The sequence below is a fragment of the Myotis myotis genome, unplaced genomic scaffold (genome assembly GCF_014108235.1).
Source record: "Myotis myotis isolate mMyoMyo1 unplaced genomic scaffold, mMyoMyo1.p scaffold_m19_p_20, whole genome shotgun sequence".
Lineage (NCBI taxonomy): Eukaryota > Metazoa > Chordata > Mammalia > Chiroptera > Vespertilionidae > Myotis > Myotis myotis.
The window spans coordinates 18688139-18705126 of NW_023416325.1; the positions used below are offsets into that span (position 1 = coordinate 18688139).

A 16988-nucleotide genomic window follows, 5' to 3' on the forward strand; every position below is an offset into this window, starting at 1 on the left:
TAAATGCACACAGCGGAGTCCAGGCACAAAAGGCAAAACTGCAAAGAGGAAGCAAATCAATATACATGGGCATTTATAATAATTGGCTGGCACGTCAAAGTGTAACATAGAACAGGAAATGCAAAAGGTGACAGCTACCCTATTGACATGAAATTATGATTCTGTCAAAAAATGAAATGCAACAACTCGGATAAAGAACACCTAACACAAAATGACCAAGTGTGAAAATAAATGGGGGCCAGAAGGAGAAGGCAGGAATTCTAGTAAAAGGAAACGAGTGGTAATATTAACCAAAGGGTGATTGAAAGCTAAAAGTCTTACACAGAATAAAGGGTCATTACACACAGATAAATCATATCACAGAGACATAACAGAGCCCTTTATGCACCCAGTATGTAGCACAAAAGCAGACAGAATGACTCAAGTCACAGGGGGAAATTTCAGCTGCTACTATCAGCCTGTGACAGAGCATCAGGTCCAGATGGGGGCATAGAAGGTATGAAATATGGAAGATATTGTCAAAGCAGAATTAATCCCTCTCAGATTAATTCTAAGATTGCCCTGTGCAACAGGAGAGCTATGTCTGCTTTGAGATGTGGTGAGCATGGCTGAGGATCTAATTTTAAAATTTTATTTCATTTTAACTCAAAATAGAAAAGCTGCAGCCTTTTCTGTGATATGCGACTGGAAGGTTTTGGCAGAACTACATTTTGCTTTAACCATTGAAAATTTAGCATCCATATTTAGATGTGCTATAAACACGAAATAAATACTGGGTAAGAGTGCTAAACATCTCATTTTTATATTATTTCATGCTGATTTATTTAATAAGAATTTGGATATATAGGATTAAGTAAAAATGTATTATGAAAATTACTTTCACCTGTTTTTGTTTTTGTTTCTAACTTTTTGAATGTAGCTACTAAAAGTATAAAATTACACTTTATGGCTCACGTTGTATTTCTATTGGGCAGCCCTGCCTAAGAAATAGGACACACCTTGTTCGGAAAGTTTCAGAGAATAGTTTGCAAAAAGCAGTTACTGCTAGATTACATTGTAGTAAGAAAAAAATATAGCAGGAGAGACTTTAAATCTAGAGAGAACGTTCCCTTATTTTTTAAAGAAAGAACTAAGAGCCTAAAAAAATTAAACATCAAAATTCTCAGGATGCAATCAACTTTAACATAGTCCCAGTTAGTCATTTCTCCTTGCTTTCAGATCGACACCTCTGAGCACCTGATACAATAGGCCCTCCTCCCTAGAAAAAGCATTTTGCTTAGAATCTGAGGAGGGCCACTGGGGTCCGGGAGCCCCAGGCTACCCGTGCCTGATCATCTAAAGTAAAAAAAAAAAATGAACTAAGCAGGCAATTAAGATTCAAGGAAAATGAAACAAAAACCTCCAGGAAACTAGGAAAAAGAGCTGCAGGAACAGGCCAGGATAAAAACGCCAGAACTGTTCAATCCATGAGGTGTTTCTTTGGAAAAATCAAACAAAACTGAAAACCAGCAAACGGCTTAAAAAAAAGAAAACATCAAGGAAAAAATGGTGTAAGTGTTGTAAGAAATGAGGAAGACCATCGATTTCCAAAAACCACAGTTTCAGCATTCAGGGAACACATACTCTGCACAACTGCAGAGCCATATGTTGGTAAAACAAAATTTCCCATGAAAAAATCTAAATTACCCAAGTTGACAAAATAGAAAATCTAAATCAACAACAAACATTTCTGTATTTTCTAAAAAGTAAAAAAAAAACCATGCATTTTCTGCTCTCCCCACTGGCATTCAGGATGTGATGGATTTGCTGGTAAATTACTTTAGAGTTTTGAGGTACAGTCTTCTCTTTCAACAGTCTGTGTTCAACAACTCAGGCTACTCTCGGCCCCATGTACAGTCAGCTCAATACTGTACTGTCAGCTCAATATAACAGCCCTGTCTTGTAAGGTAAGCGCTCCTGGGTCACAGACAATGGCTGGGAGGTCATTGGTTTATCTTGTGAAGCAAATATGACATTGCCCCCTAGAGTTTTCTAAACTGCGGTGACATAAGGACTAGCAGGGCCTGGCCGGAGTGGCTCAGTGGTTGAACATCCGCTGAGCACCAGCAGGTGGCTGGTTCCACTCCTGCTCAGGGCACGTCCCCGGGTTGTAGGTCTCATCCCCACTCATGGGAGCTTATGGAAGGCAATGCTTCTCTCCCCCTTTCTCTCGGGTGAGGATTAAAAAATAAGAAACGGGTGTGTAGATATAACCATGTAAACATTATCTCCTCACCAATTCAGACTGACATACTCAAAATTCAAAGGACGCCAACAGGAAATGATTTAAGGGAAGGCTGCATGTCAGATCCACATGGAGACCTCTCAGTGAACAAAGTAAGATTTAAGTGAGAGGCTCACCGTAATGCTCATGGAAAGCATTCGAGCTGAAATTAAGTAAGACACGTGCCACCTTCCGGGTTACATCGTTTAAACTGATTCTCCCTTCCCCCAGCAAACATTTCCCCGTGTTACCTCTGGGGCTGACTTTCATTTAGCAGGTGGATGGCAAGGAGCCTGACCCGCGAGCCGGCAGCCAGCTCGGGGCGGGAGGAGCGCGCCTTCACCGCGCCTGCCTGTTCTGAGAGGTGGGTCATTTTAAGCGCTCTCTGCGACAGACTTGCTTTGGTGCCTAGAAATGAACAAATGCCAGTTTTAGATATGAAAGGGAAACGTGTGCTTGTCTCACATCCCTGCTTGTTTAAAAAAAAAAGAAAAAGACCGACCCCAGTCTGCCTGCGCCTCCCCACACCTGGTCCCTAGTGCTCACCGAGGAAATGACCTTTCTGGAGAAAAATCACCCCGTTCTTATCCACGCTCTGTCCTGGGACCCAACTTTCCTCCTCACCACCTGCCACTTCTTACCCGCTCCGCTCCTTTGGAAGTTCTAGCCGGGAGCAGGAAGGGTCCAAAGCACCGTTCTCGAACCTGACCTGAGCATTTCATGGGAAGTGGTGAGACTGACCGGTCTGGGTCTGGTTCCAGGCAGGAGTGCAGCGCCCAGGGCAAATGTTACAACCGCGTCATTACCGGGCACAACGGTATATTCTAATGACGTCTCATTAGGAATTAATGACATGAAATAATTACTGTTAAAGTGACCCCTCTGTCAGGGGGATATAAGCGAGTGAACCACTTAACACCAAGAGAACACGGTAATAGACTAAAGCCGGGCCCCGCGGGATTCCCGCCCGGAGACGGCGAAGGTGACGATCTTCTTTATAGAACGGCTAGTGTTGTATGAAGGACCAGCAGCAGGACAGTTTGCTGTACGCGGCTCACGCTTGGGCAGTGCGTCCTTTACACGAACTCTGCCTTTAAAAACTTCTGTGGACCAACGGCACTTGCTCTAAAGGTTTTCACGGGCTCTGAGACCAGTAGGAAACGAAGCCCAGCCCAGGCTTCCTGGGCAGCAGGTGCTGGCATCGCTGGAGGGGTGGGTTGGGGTTTAGCAGAATCCGAGCAAGGAAAATGGCTAAAGGCTACGGCTCCTGAGTACCACATCAGAATTGCTGACGTCTACTTTGCAAAGTGTTTAAATGCATTCCACACATAACTTTCCCCACCTCAGAGTTAGCCACTGGTGCCCAATGGGTACAGCTGGCAGTGGACGCGAAAGAAAATTCCTAGTACGAATAAAACCAACATCCACTGATTGTTGGATAAAGGTCCACCGGTGTCTGAGCAAAGCATGCACGCTAACGAATGCTTGTCGAAGTATCACCTAGTGCTGCCTTTGCAGGGCACGCGGGGTCAGCGGGCTGACCTCACTACATAGGACCCAGGAAACGTGTTGCAGTTCGTTAGTGATGCACTGAGTTCTTTAATGCTCCCGGCACCGTGGAGTGGCGCCTGTATGAGGCAGAGACCAGTATCCTCTTTGAACTGAAAATTGGGCCTCACTCTTCTCGGCCTCTTCGACGGTACAACTAGGCCAGCAGGGACACCGCTTTGCAGTTGGCAAAGCTTTTCTCAGGGAACAGTCTTCATCCTCGTTTGCGAGCGAACACCTGAGGCTGAGTGGCCTCAACAGCTTTAGCTCTAGGCTCAGGCAACCTTAGGTTTGGAACAATGTCCTTAGATTCAGAACAATGTTCGTTTCTAAATAGATGGAGGCAGACCAACAGCAGCGTCTTCTGACTTATTCTGACTGTAAGTGTTCCCAAGTCCTGGGCCCCCGAGAGCAGGTGGCTTTTCCTACTCAACAGACTCACAGAGAGAATGCAGCGGGCTCTCCCGCGCTGTGGTGTGGTGGACAGCACGGGACTGTCACCAGTCTGTGAACCGGGGAACATGACAGGGAGATGTGTCTGTTATTTCTAAGGAACAGCGAAGAGAAACTGGCTGGGGCTGCCAAGAGAAAGGCAGAATTACGGACTTGTAGTTTGTTCTAGGATTGACCACACGCCTAGAGTTGGGACACTATTAAATGTGACCTCCAAACAGCTGAAGAACTAAACACCAGACTCCTATTCAATGGTGTGTATGTGTGTGTGTGTGTGTGCGCGCGCTCTAAAACTCCTAGGAGTGAACTTGCACCTTGGAGTATGAGAACACCGTTTGGGAACAGCGCTGGGTGGGGTAATGGGGGCGGTACACATGTACGTCCCTGGCTCCTCGTGAGGACTGTCCAATCTGTAACACAGACACTTTCTGGGTAGGTGTCGATTGTCTTTATTTCAAATGGAGGATGGGAGGGGAAAAAAGCCACTCAAAGTCTCAGTAATTCAATAATTTATTCCTCTAAAAAAGTGTGTAAAAGTATATAGCTCTCATTCACAAGGTATATATGAATGACATTTAAAATGGAGGCCTTTCAGTATTGTTTCTTTTATCAAAGTCTTTTAGTGTACTGTACCAGCGCTATACTGCAGGGTTTTTTTAAATGAACTTCACATATTTTTGTATTCTTTCAAATTGTTTGCTATATATAAAAGAAGCTCACTGCAAAATGCTTGAAGGAAAAAAGGAAACAAAAAAATTCAGAACTTCCCAGAAATGTACAGCTTTTACATTTAAAAAAGGCTCTGAGATATACATACAGGCATGCTGGACCCCCCCTCCCGCCCGAATCCCCTTTTTAGTTCAAACCATGGTAAGAGTTCTGATTTCTGCAGGATTGCCAAAATTAAAAATTAAAAAAAAATAAAATAACTTCTCACTCTGTAGCAAATCCAGGGCTTGTACATTTCAGATTAATTCAGTAAAAAACTCACAAGTAAAATAATGCATATTTAAGGGAAATATTATACAGACTTTCACACAGAAGTACATAATAAGATTTTTTAAAATCTATTGCCATTCATTTATTTTTGCACAAAAACGTATAAATATGTCACCAGCTTTTCTTAACTTAAAAAACTTAAATAAAAGACACCAGATGAAATCTACCCTTTGCTGCCTTTTTTTTTTTTTTAATTTTTGTAGGGTTTTTTTGTTTTTTGTGTTTTTTTTCTTTTTCTTTTTTTGCTTAGAATTGGGTTTCTAGGGAAGAAAAGCCCCTGCATTAAAAACAGCCCATTAAAAAAAAATTCAAAGTTCTGATGAATTCTGGAAAAAAAAGCAACCCCAAAGTGGTAAAAGATTACAAATATCTACTTTACAATTTGTCTTCTCACCAAGATAATTTTATACAAGTTTACAATCTTCATCATCTTATGCTCTTCAAAAGGCCTTGAGAATTTTTCCTTTCTGATTAAGAAAAAATAGCACTGCAATATTTTTAAAGTCAATTTTACACTGTACACATTAGATACAAATGGTTTTGATATATCAGATTTTTTTAAACCTATACATTGCGAAAGTCAAACCCCCCCTCAATTGGTGGAACAGAGAACAAAATTATCCATTTACAAGTTATTTCTCTGCTTTCACATTCCCACCACACCACTTTTTTAATATAATGTTTTAAACGTTAGATTATTTCAAGAAAAATACTTTTACAAAATCCTATTGTTATTACATTTTCCTTTCAGTTAACACCCAGGACATGGCAGTCTCTTGGAAGAACGTTCGTAGTTTGCACGGTTCTCTGCACAGACGACTAGCGCCCAGGCCTGGCGAGAGCACCTCGCGGGCCAGCCCCACACGCCCTCTGACAACACACCGCCAGCGAGGGCTGAAACGGAATCTGAAAGACAACCCTCTCGGGCCTGGAATGAGGAGTCATAAAATACTTCAATTAGCCACTAATGCTTTAAAAAGGCATTTTTTTAAAAAAAGTCCCACCATGAAGGCTTAACTTCAAGTACTAATTTAATGGTTAAGCTGTAATATTTCTTTGAAATAATATTACTATGGTCCAGAAAAAATTCACCATATTTGTAACTGATTTTCTGAGCAAACACTTTCGATTGTAATATGTACATGAGTCCCCTTTGATCTAATGAGAGGAGAGACCTGGCTTCCAATAAGAATTCACTAGAAAATATATCTCCATAGTGACTATATAAAACTAAGGAAGGTGCGTGCCTCCATGGCTCTAGGTTGGGCTTGACTGCCTTCTGTATAAAATGTTATCCTTCATGAAACGCTGGCCACTTTAACAAGGAATGGGCAGAATGCTTACCCAATTTGTTCTGAGCAAAACCTGCTGCTGGATGGTTAGAAATATATTACTTTTTAGGTCTACCTCCCCAATTTGTTTTCACTCCTTTTCTGGTTCTTAGGACAGAGGTATGTAGTCAAAGAATCCTACAGTGGGTCTGAGTTGGGTTTCAGCTACTGTACCTGGTCCTCGCAAATTAAAAAAAAAAAAATTAAAAGTCACAAAAACCCTATGACAAAACAATTTAAAATAAATAAACAAAATGAAGATGTCTCCAGACTTTTGTATCTACACACAGGTATGAAGTTAGCCAAGCACTCACGCCCCTCGCGATGGGCGTGCTGGGAGAGAAGCCCACGGTGAAATCATGTACTTGAGCTGGTTCTCATTTTGAAAAAGTCCTAGAATATGGAGTTCAGGTAACCCACAGGCCATACACCAATAACTAGAGGATTTCATCCAAAGGGCTAAACTACCCTTAGTTTAGACAGAGACTGAAAACACAGACTCTTGTGTGCAAAAGGATACCATCTCTTCTGTTTCCCTCCTATAAACCAACACCAGCTGAAACTTCCCATGAGCCAGGGGTCCGGGGTGCCCACGCCACACCCTGGCTGGAGTCACTGCTGTGGACGTTTCCGGGTCCATGAGGAAGTGTCTGTGAGTCACTCTGTAAGGAGCACTGCAGAGACAAGACGTGCCTGCGGAGGAGTCACAGTGCAGGCTGCGCAGTGGTCTCGGGAAGAGGGCGGGCACCTGCAGAGGGCAGCAGGCTCCGTGACTGAGGCTGCAGGAGAAGGAACTGAGCCAGAGGACAAGTGCTTTTCCGTTAGAGTATATTCATGATGGCGTTGTACAACTGAGTGAGCACCACAAAGTGGACGGGAAGGCAGGAGGTGCGGTCCTGGGTGGCCGGATTGCACGTGAGCCAGGACAGAGCGTTGTACTGCTCCAAAACGAACCTGTGGAGAGAAGACTCGGGTCAGGGCATGGGCATGGCAGGTGAGGTGATTGCAAATTCTAACATCCAGGTGTTGCAGAAAGAGGCCTAATATCCTCCTGAACTTGCCCCAGGCTCTCTACTGTGTTCCTGCCTTTCATGTCCCCTCTTCCTTCTCGGCCTGCCAGTCTCAGAGGGCAGCCACTGGCCACAGGGGAACTCACATAAGCTGTAACTATACTAGTAAAACGGGCCCTGCTTTGCAAAGACTTAGCATTTAAAAAACATGTAAAATAGCTCCTGAATATTTTTATACTGATTCCTGCTGAAATATTTTGGATATATTCGATGTTAATCCTGATATATTTTTTATATAATTGATGAATTTGCCACTAAAGTTAACCTCACTAATTTTTTTTATTATGTAATGTGGCTACTAAAACAGTTTTCATTAGATATGTGGCCCACGAGGCCAGGGAAGCCAAAATCATAATGAGCCGGTTCTTGCTGAACTGTAATTCCCAAATCATTTAAGAATCTGAAAACCTTAGAAAAAGCTTGTATATTTTCTCAACATACATGAAGAATACTTATGGCCTCTTAAAATGCAAGAAACTTTGTACACACTTCTGGGAGGTACTCCCAACTATGGGGTTTTTGTAATTAACTGCATTTATAAAATTGATATGAGAGGTTAAAGATGTTTGCTGTAAGTTCCAGACTGCCTTCTAACTACCTGCCCTGACTGCGACCTATCTTTATCACCATGCGGTGCCTCCACTATGCAGGAAGCAAGGCAGCTGCACGTGCAGGTCACTGTCCTATTTGCCAAGCCCACCGCCCTGTCCGCCCTGCGTCCGCAGGGGCCTGGCTCCAGCTGGCACCGTGCTCCCCTGCACAAGGCGGCATCTCTCCCACAAACACCGCACTTCAGTGAAAGCCCAGGCAAATCAAGAGCAAAGGAAGTAACTCCCAACGGTGCTGCTGTGCTGCCTGGGTCTGCACCCACCTCAGAACATCAGATGTGGTTTTGGAGTCAAGAGGATGTGGAACCCACTGAGAGGTCCGGGTCGGGAGAAGTTCGTCCGTCTGTGCTACAGAGATGTGGTGATGCAATGACGCCTGCAGAGGAACAGAGACAGTGACCTTCCTGCTCTGGTTGGCCACGGGCAGAGAAAGGGCCAGGCCAGGCCTGCCAGAAGCAGGTGCTCTGAGGGTCCTTGGAAGCCAGGGCACCTATGAGCCTGTGAATTTTAAGCTGCTCAGTAACCCCAATGTGATCCCACATAACTCCGTATCCTAAAGTTGAAAATAAAAGCTGGCACTGTCGATGATTACATCATGTGTCCCTTCAAGTCTTACTCTATTGCCCCACTTGAATATAAGTGGTCACTAGATTCAGTAGGTGCCAGCATACTCCATCCACTATAAAGTCCCCCATCAATTTTTAACTTAATGGTTTAGCATAGTCTTATTTATTAAACAGCTAAGAAATATAATATGTAAAGGAGAGGCAACAAAGTTGCTGAAATCTTTCTCTTTATTTTTCAATTTTTAGGTTAATGAATTGCTGCTCTGGCAGCTTCAATAGGTGACTGATAACTGTTTTGCTTTTCAGCACAATTATGAACCCATGGACTTATTTCATCTCTTGCTACCATCATTCTCTTTGATGACCAAATGGTACCATCCTTGGGCAATGGAAACCCTCCACCGGGTCCTTTGCTAGGACTCTAACAATCTTAGGTAACTTCCTTGCTTTTAAGGATGACAAGATGTCTCAGGTTCAACTTGAATAATTCTTACTTCAGGTCTGGAATCAGTCACCTCTTCAAAGAATTCTGGTTCTTTTGAATGATAAATGGTATTTAGGAACTACGATCATGGCAACAGAGGTGTTTATTACTACTAAATTGTCATTGCTCCTAAGCCTTTTCAGTAGACAGAGTTGAAATATGTATATATATTTTTAGAGAGGAAACAATAAATATAGGGTCATACTGACAATTCTAATTCAAAAATAAAGATTACATGAACTTTCATATAACTTCTTTGATTTCATAATAATATGTTAAAGTCATTAGGAAAAGAAAATTCCTTTAATTATTTTTGGTTTTAACGTTCCAGATGTGTGTGTGTGTCTTATACATTACTGCACAGTAATCTATACTCCACAGATAATTACATAAAAATACTTCTCATTTTGTTATGGACAACTAGTATTCCACTACTATAGTTTATTCAACCAGCCCCTACTGGTGGATATTTCAGCTGTTTCTAATCTTTCACATATGTCATTTTTTGTTTTTGCCAAAGTTCCTTTTGAATAGATTTCTAGAGTTGGGACTGCAGCATCTAAAGAGAAATGCGTAGGTTGTAGAATCTGGCTTCTCCCACAGCCCTGCAACAGAGTTCTGTTGTCAAACCTTTGGGTTTTTGCCAGCCTGTGGGTGAGAAATGGCGTTCTTTCCAGTTTCCTTCATCCAAACTGGAAGTGGGATTTCTTTTGTATTTAACCTTTAATTTGGATTAAAAGTTTCCAAGAAATACACAGGAAGGAGCAAGTGTAAATGTGGAGTTTTCTAGCCAACGCCTGCTCTACTCTGATGAGAGCTGACAGCCCGTGACAGGGAAGGACAGCGAGCTGCCACCTCCACCCAGGCCACCTTCACTGACAGCAGTGCAATGGGAACCGGGAGAAAGACCATCCACAGAACCCGTGTCCATCCTAGAGGTACCCTTAGGGCTCCACCAAGTCCCCTCCTTGGGTTAATGTAATCCATTTCTTTGAGACATGGTTTTGGGTTCATCTCCTAAATCCTACTCTCTACTTATAACTGTAATTAAAATATCCTCAGAGTATAAGTAGATGTGAGAGAACCAGGGAACAGAATAAGACTATGGTGACAGAAATTTCTAACCAAGCAGCAAAAGTTACTCATCCTCCCCCCTCCCCACAAAACTTCAAATATGATACCAAACCAACCTTTAGGAAGAGGGGACACTGGTTCTGAGCCTGGGGACACGATGACCAAAACCACTGGGGGAGATTCTCAGCTTTGGCAGTCGATACGAAATACCCCAGGGCCAGCGGCTGCTGCTTCAGCTCCTCCGGAGCCTCTCGAGAAAGAAGGCGCTCGCCCTGGCTCTACAGAACAAGTGCCCAGCATGATCAGCGTTTGTCACCCAACCACACGATTTTAGAAATCAACTTGAAAACACACTGACATGTAACTGACATAAAACATTATGAGCTTCAGGTGAACAATGTAATAATTCATATCTGGATATTTATATCTATTGCAAAGTGATCACACAGTAAGTGGTTGACATCCATCACCACACATGTTTACAAAACATTTTCCTTGTGATGAGAAGGCTTCAGATCTACTTTTTATCAACTTTCAAATATGTGACACTTATTATTACCTATAGTCACCATGCTGTACACATGTCCTGTGACTGATTTGTTTTATAACTGGAAGTTTGTACCTTTGACCACCGTCACCCACTTTTCATCAAGTCACCCTGCACACTGGTGAGCAATCCCCTTTCAGGCAGCATCTCACCCCAAAATGCCAGGTAACTGAGAAAGGTCAGTAGGAGAGGCACTGTCTCTGCTGCACACGGATATCTGAGGGAAAGTACTGCTCTGGCAGAAGGTACCAGCGAAACCAATGACCTCAGTCAATTAAGTGTGAATTTATTTTCTTTGGTTTCTTGTCTGGAGAATGTAGCTTGTTGCGTGGCATTATTAGGTATCAAACAAAAAATGCAGAGAGTGAATCTCTGACAGCTGAAGGTATCTCTGCACTCATGTGGCAGCAGCCAACCCCAAATGCACAGCACACCTGGCCGTGTGCTGTCAATGACACTGTCAGGACACACAGCCTTCCCGGCTGCCTGCAGGGTGGGACACTCCCGACTGACCTGCCAGCAATGTGAGCTGCTCCTGCAGAAGCTGCGTGAATGCCAGCAGCTTTCCTGACAGGCTCTTGTAAGAGGCTCCTGTGCATTTCTGAAATGGGCATTTCCTCACCTCCGATTCTTTTAGCTAGCTTCAAGAGTTAAAAATACTAGTATAGTTTTCATGTAAGCAGCAACAAGTAGTCTGTTTTCACGAGCCTTCTGCTTCAAGGGGGGAAAAATCCTCAACTATTAAACCAAGTTGTATTAGACCTGAGATGGTTAAAAGATAAAAACTTACTACAACCTTGAACAGATTCTTTCCCCTGTTGTAATGTCTTCACTGGATATCAAAGAATGTTAATGGCTCAGAAAGAGGAAATGCTAAAAACCTCTCAGGGGTCACCTGGGTATAGGTGCTCTGGATTGAGAAAGGCCACCTGACTAGCTAGCTTCAAAGCAGTGCAGTTTAAACTGTGGCATTCAATGAAAGGCTTTAGGGTTGGGGGCTCCAACAAAGAGAGGAAATATAGCACCTCTCTGTTTCTTATAAAACTAACATCACAATTCAATCACCAACTCTAATGAAGACACTGAATACGATCAGTAGTGGAAGCAGTAGTAGTATTTCCATTTCACAGATAAGGTAACTAAGGCTGAGAGGGGGAACGCTTGTCCAGAGCCACAGAGCTAGTCAGCCACACAGCTGTAACTCAGAGCTATATTTATCCACATCCAGGGCATGCATTCTTAGCTGATGATATGCTATTTGCCTCTAGAATTCACAGTAATCCTAAATTTAAAACTATCCAGTGTAAAAATTTGTGTTTCTATCACAAAAATCTCCAGGAAACTAATTGTCATCAACTGGAAAATGGCTTTTTTGGGAAATAAAGACATTTAGAATCTCTCCTTCCAGAAGGAGGAGGTGGGGACAGGCAGTATCATGAGGGCAGCCACGGAGTGGACCTTCCCTGGTTTCACTGCTCTGTGACTAAAGTTTCAAATCTTCTTTCTCTGGTTAAACTCAGGGCTGGCAATAGAAGTCCCATCTGACAGAAGCCGAAGTCCTCTAAGTACACCTTTGTGTCTAAACGAGTTGAGCAGGGTTGCTTATATTTGTCCAGTTTGATACATTAGACATAGCAGTTCTTCTGTGTCTTAACCCCTCAGTCTCTTAATAATTTAAGTAAAAGTACAACACAGTGATAAGGCACGAATCCTCAAGCATTTAACAAAGCATGAGCAATGGCCGGCCTTTGGCTCTACAGTTGCTATCCCTCTGACATTTAAAGATGAAACTACTTGTAAGCTCTGGTTCTTTCCTTGATACCCTAGCATCAGCCTGAACACTTCTCCAAAGGCAGCCTCCTATGGCTTTCCTGTGAGCTGGCTGCAGAGGAGATGAGGACCACATGCCGTAAGGCACCACGGCACGGAACACAACCGGCAGGCTCCTTTCAGAATAATCACCCATCAAGGATGTGTCCTTCAGTTAACACTGTTACTTTGCTTTTAAATAAGTAGGACTGTCGACCTTAGCCTCTGGAAAATCACTCTCTGGGCAAAAATTAAAAAATAACTGGGAAGCAGCAAGTTACCCAAACTAACTTTTGTTAAGAAAACAGTGATTGCACACAACCCTCCCAGCATTAATAAGACTATTCTTCTGAAAAAGCGTATTTATCAGGAATAATATACTTCCCCACACTTATTTTTCTTGTTCCAAGGACCCAGACCAATGAGAAGAAAGGTGCATGGAGTAAAAAGCTGGCCCCGCCTCTGGACTGTTTTGCTGAAGATTGAGATGGTTTCGCACAGCCCCCTTCACACCCTCCTTACCCGGCTGTGCTGGAAGTGAGAGCCCACACCGATTCCAGAAGGAGAGCCGGGGGAAGGGACCGGGGAGGAGTTGGGGGAGGGGAGGTTCCCAGTCATTAATATGCCAATGTCATTGTCCATATCATCTGGGAATGGAAGGTCAAACATGTCTAGAGGGAAGGGAGAAAAAAACACACAAAAATTTAAAAAATTATCCACATACTCAACTTAACCAATACACTCTTTTTGGGGAGCTATGATTATTACAGGCAGGTGCTATTAACAAATTAGTAAGATTTAATGTGTGCGTACTGAGTGCAAGGTGCTGCAAATTATTCTTTCACTTTGCACCCTCTCCAGAGATATCCTAATGTGAAGTATTAACAGAATGAAGAAATAAAGAACATAAAATAAAACTCCACATTCTGTATAGACTCCAAAGGCACATAAAAAGATGGCAAAACAACTAAAGAAGCAATTTAATTATTAAACAAAGTTAACATTGACACCATCTAAGAAAACAACAGACTCCATCTATGCAGCCAATTAGCCTCTAAATCCTGGAGGCTGATGAATGCATGTTAATAGATGTGAACTCGCCCTGAAACTGGAGGCCTATTCCACAAGCAGATCAAAGCACCACGTTTTCATTAACAAATCCTCTCCCATGTTATAAAAGTAAGATACTCTCACTGCAGAAAATTTGAAAAGTACAAAAGAGGAAAACCATCACCCATAACCCAATCACCATGAAAACTGGTTCTGATTCTTTTTCTCCTCTTTGTTATTACATTGTGCTCACACTATATATGTATATAGTGTACATACATATAGTGTGGTATCTTTTTACCTTCCCCCTTTAATAGGAGTAAATGCTGGCAGCTGTTAAAAATTCTTTAAAAAATGCAAATAGCTGCATAATATTGAGCATTTATAGTTATAAATAACCATTTCTTAATGAATGCCTTAATATATTCAATCAAAAAACCCCTATTAAGAATAATCAAGTAAAAAGTTGTTTTTGAACAAATTCTCCTCCCAGTGATTAGCTAAAGGCAGTTGCTATCATTATATTGCCTAGTAGTCTTCATACTTTCACATCAGATCAAGAAATATTTATTGAAAGAGTAACACCCACATACAGTACACTACCAAACAGATACTACTTTTTGTCTTTCATGAAAAACAAGAGAAAGTGAATTTCCCAAAAGAGGAAAGTATTTATTTGGTATTGGTAACAGAGCAAATTAAATCTTCAAAACCAAATTGATTCTCCAACCTTCATTAGCCCCTCTTCATACTTCATGTGTTATCACAACACTGAACAGCCTGCAGCGGCCCCATGACTCCACACCCTAGCTCTGTCTCTTGTGGAAGAAGCTGAGTTCTAGGTAAACATGGTCCCCACTCACCATTGTTGGGGCTAAACCCATCTTCATTGGGATAGTTGGCTGGAGCCACTTGGATGGTTGAAGATGTTGGGAATACCAAGATGTGTGTACAAGAAGCATCTTGAGGGGTGTTAAGCTGAGATGACTGCATGTTTAGTGCAGTACTTCGGCCAAAAACAGAGCCCATTGTGACAGCATCTTTAAAAAAAAAAGTATCAATTCCTTTTGTGCAGGAGTGAACAACTCCAGAAATGACGTGTTTAAGAGGATCTGAGCTGGAAAGATATGAGTCTGACACAACTGCCATGATGAATACACATTCAAAGTTGAGCCCAAGTGTTTAAATACCTATAAGAAACTGACTCCGAGCATACAGCTACAATAACGCAAGCCTCATTTCATACTGGAAAGGTTAAGATAAAATTGGACTGAGTCTACCAAATAGGTTTTAATTACTTATATAAGAAGTATTTCTAAAAATAAATCTCCCACGTCCCTTCCTCCTGTGGTTGCTCACAAACTGTAAAGTACTATTCTCCTAAATGATACAATTCTGTAGAAATGGTACCATTCAACTAATAACTGTTATAACTAACACTTATTAAATGCTTACTACATCCCAGATTCTATGCTACATTATTTATTCGTGTCACCTCAATCATCATGGCCACCTCAAGATAAGAACTATTATCTCCATTTTGTGATGAGGACAGAGCACAAAGAAAGTTTTGTACTCTGCTTAAGTGCAGGCAACAATCAATCTAAGGTCTACCGAGCAGGCTCCTGCAGGCCACCTGTCTCACACCCAATCCTATTTACCTTTACAGGGAGTGAGTGGGCAGGATCTCCCATTTGATGAAAAAAATATCTGGGTGGTAAAAACAGTTTTAAAAGTATAAAATTGCTTTGTCATAAAATTATAATAGTGTAGTTGCTAATTTGTAAATAAAAAACACTACACTCTAGCCTGGCCATCGTGGCTCAGTGATTGAGCATTGGCCTATGAACCAGGAGGTCACTGGTTCGACTTCCGGTCAGAGTACATGTCCGGGTTGTAGGCACGATCCCCAGAAGGGGGCGTGCAGGAGGCAGCTGACCAATTATTCTCATCATTGATGTTTCTCTCTCTCTCCATCTCCCTTCCTCTCTGAAATCAATAAAAATATATATTTTTTAAAAACCACTCTGTGGCCACAATGTTTTGGCTATCCATCCACGGACTGGCACTTGCTGAGAATTTACTGTGGTCCAGGCCCTAAACTAAATGCTTCACCCGTATGTGCACCATTCATCCTCAACTATGTAAGAGAGACTCTAAATATGCTCTCAAGGCTGCTTAGAGATTCTGTCAAACATCTATCTTCAAAAGGATATTCAAATATGTATCATGCTGGTGTCCGTTAATCATTTTTGGAGGGTGATCCTGATAATCTAACAACAAACTGGGGGCAGGCAATAGTTATCAGCCATGACTCTAAGACCTCGCAGTCATAGCCAGAGTGTAGGCTCTCTCCAAGGTGTGGTCAATAAAGATAAGAAAATCACAAACTATGTCCCTTGGAAGAGACCAAATGGTTTCCATTTTTGAACCCCAAGTACAATTTTTCTTATAAAAATAAAAAAATACAGATACATTCTACACTTGTCTATGAACTTAAGTTTGAATGGACGAACTGATGTGATATCTTATTAATGAAACTGACAAGAAGAGATTTACCTGGCATCACTACAAAGGACCCCTGGGGCTCCATGGCAACCAGGCAGGCACTAAGGATAGAAGGAGAGTCTGTGGCAGAGATTCCACACATCCGGCACATGTCCTTGAGCCGTTTACTGATTGTCTGCAGTGAACATTCTCCAAGGAGGATACTCCAATCTGAAACCAAGTACCACAGTTACACGCAGTCTTTACACATTCATGTTGCTGTGAGGTTTGAGTGTTTACCAGTGTTGCCTGGTAAGTGAATTTCCAGGATTGGGCCCTACTGGGAATGTGGCTTCCCACAGGTTCCTCTCCTTGCTATGAAGAACACGTTACCTGACCTTTATTACACTTCATTAACAAAGAAATAAAGGTCTACTATTCTGTAGACTGCAGCCATGTCTGAAATGGCCTGTGAGCATCCAGGACAGACCCAGGTACTAGTAGATTTATACACTTCAGATGCTCTCTGGTGAGGCCACCAGTCTGTTCTATCCCTCCTCCACCTTCCCCAGGTCTGGTTCTTTCACAGCCCCTATCAGCACTTTCTTCAGAGGTGAGTACCATTGGGAAAACCGGTTTTGTTTACTGCTTGCTGTAGACTGGTTGTTTCCACGAAAGGCAAGCAGCAGCAGAAGCGAG

The 16988-nt window shown here is 42.4% G+C and overlaps 1 protein-coding gene across 10 annotated transcripts in view; it reads right to left on the reverse strand.

The window, feature by feature from the left end:
• Nucleotides 1–4758: 4758 nt before the first annotated feature.
• MED13L (mediator complex subunit 13L) overlaps nucleotides 4759–16988 on the reverse strand; it is a 278051-nt gene continuing 265821 nt past the window's right edge. For 8 of the 10 annotated variants that reach the window (XM_036353958.1, XM_036353955.1, XM_036353961.1 and 5 more), the window contains 6 exons: nucleotides 16362–16520; nucleotides 14666–14842; nucleotides 13275–13423; nucleotides 10513–10674; nucleotides 8536–8648; nucleotides 7264–7548 (listed from right to left, as the gene is read on the reverse strand). In XM_036353958.1, the coding sequence (XP_036209851.1) occupies nucleotides 7416–7548; nucleotides 8536–8648; nucleotides 10513–10674; nucleotides 13275–13423; nucleotides 14666–14842; nucleotides 16362–16520 (893 nt within the window). In that variant the 3' untranslated portion in view covers nucleotides 7264–7415. Of the gene's footprint in view, nucleotides 7549–8535; nucleotides 8649–10512; nucleotides 10675–13274; nucleotides 13424–14665; nucleotides 14843–16361; nucleotides 16521–16988 lie in introns of those variants that run through there. The other 2 variants (XM_036353960.1, XR_004974868.1) reach the window with 2 other exon arrangements.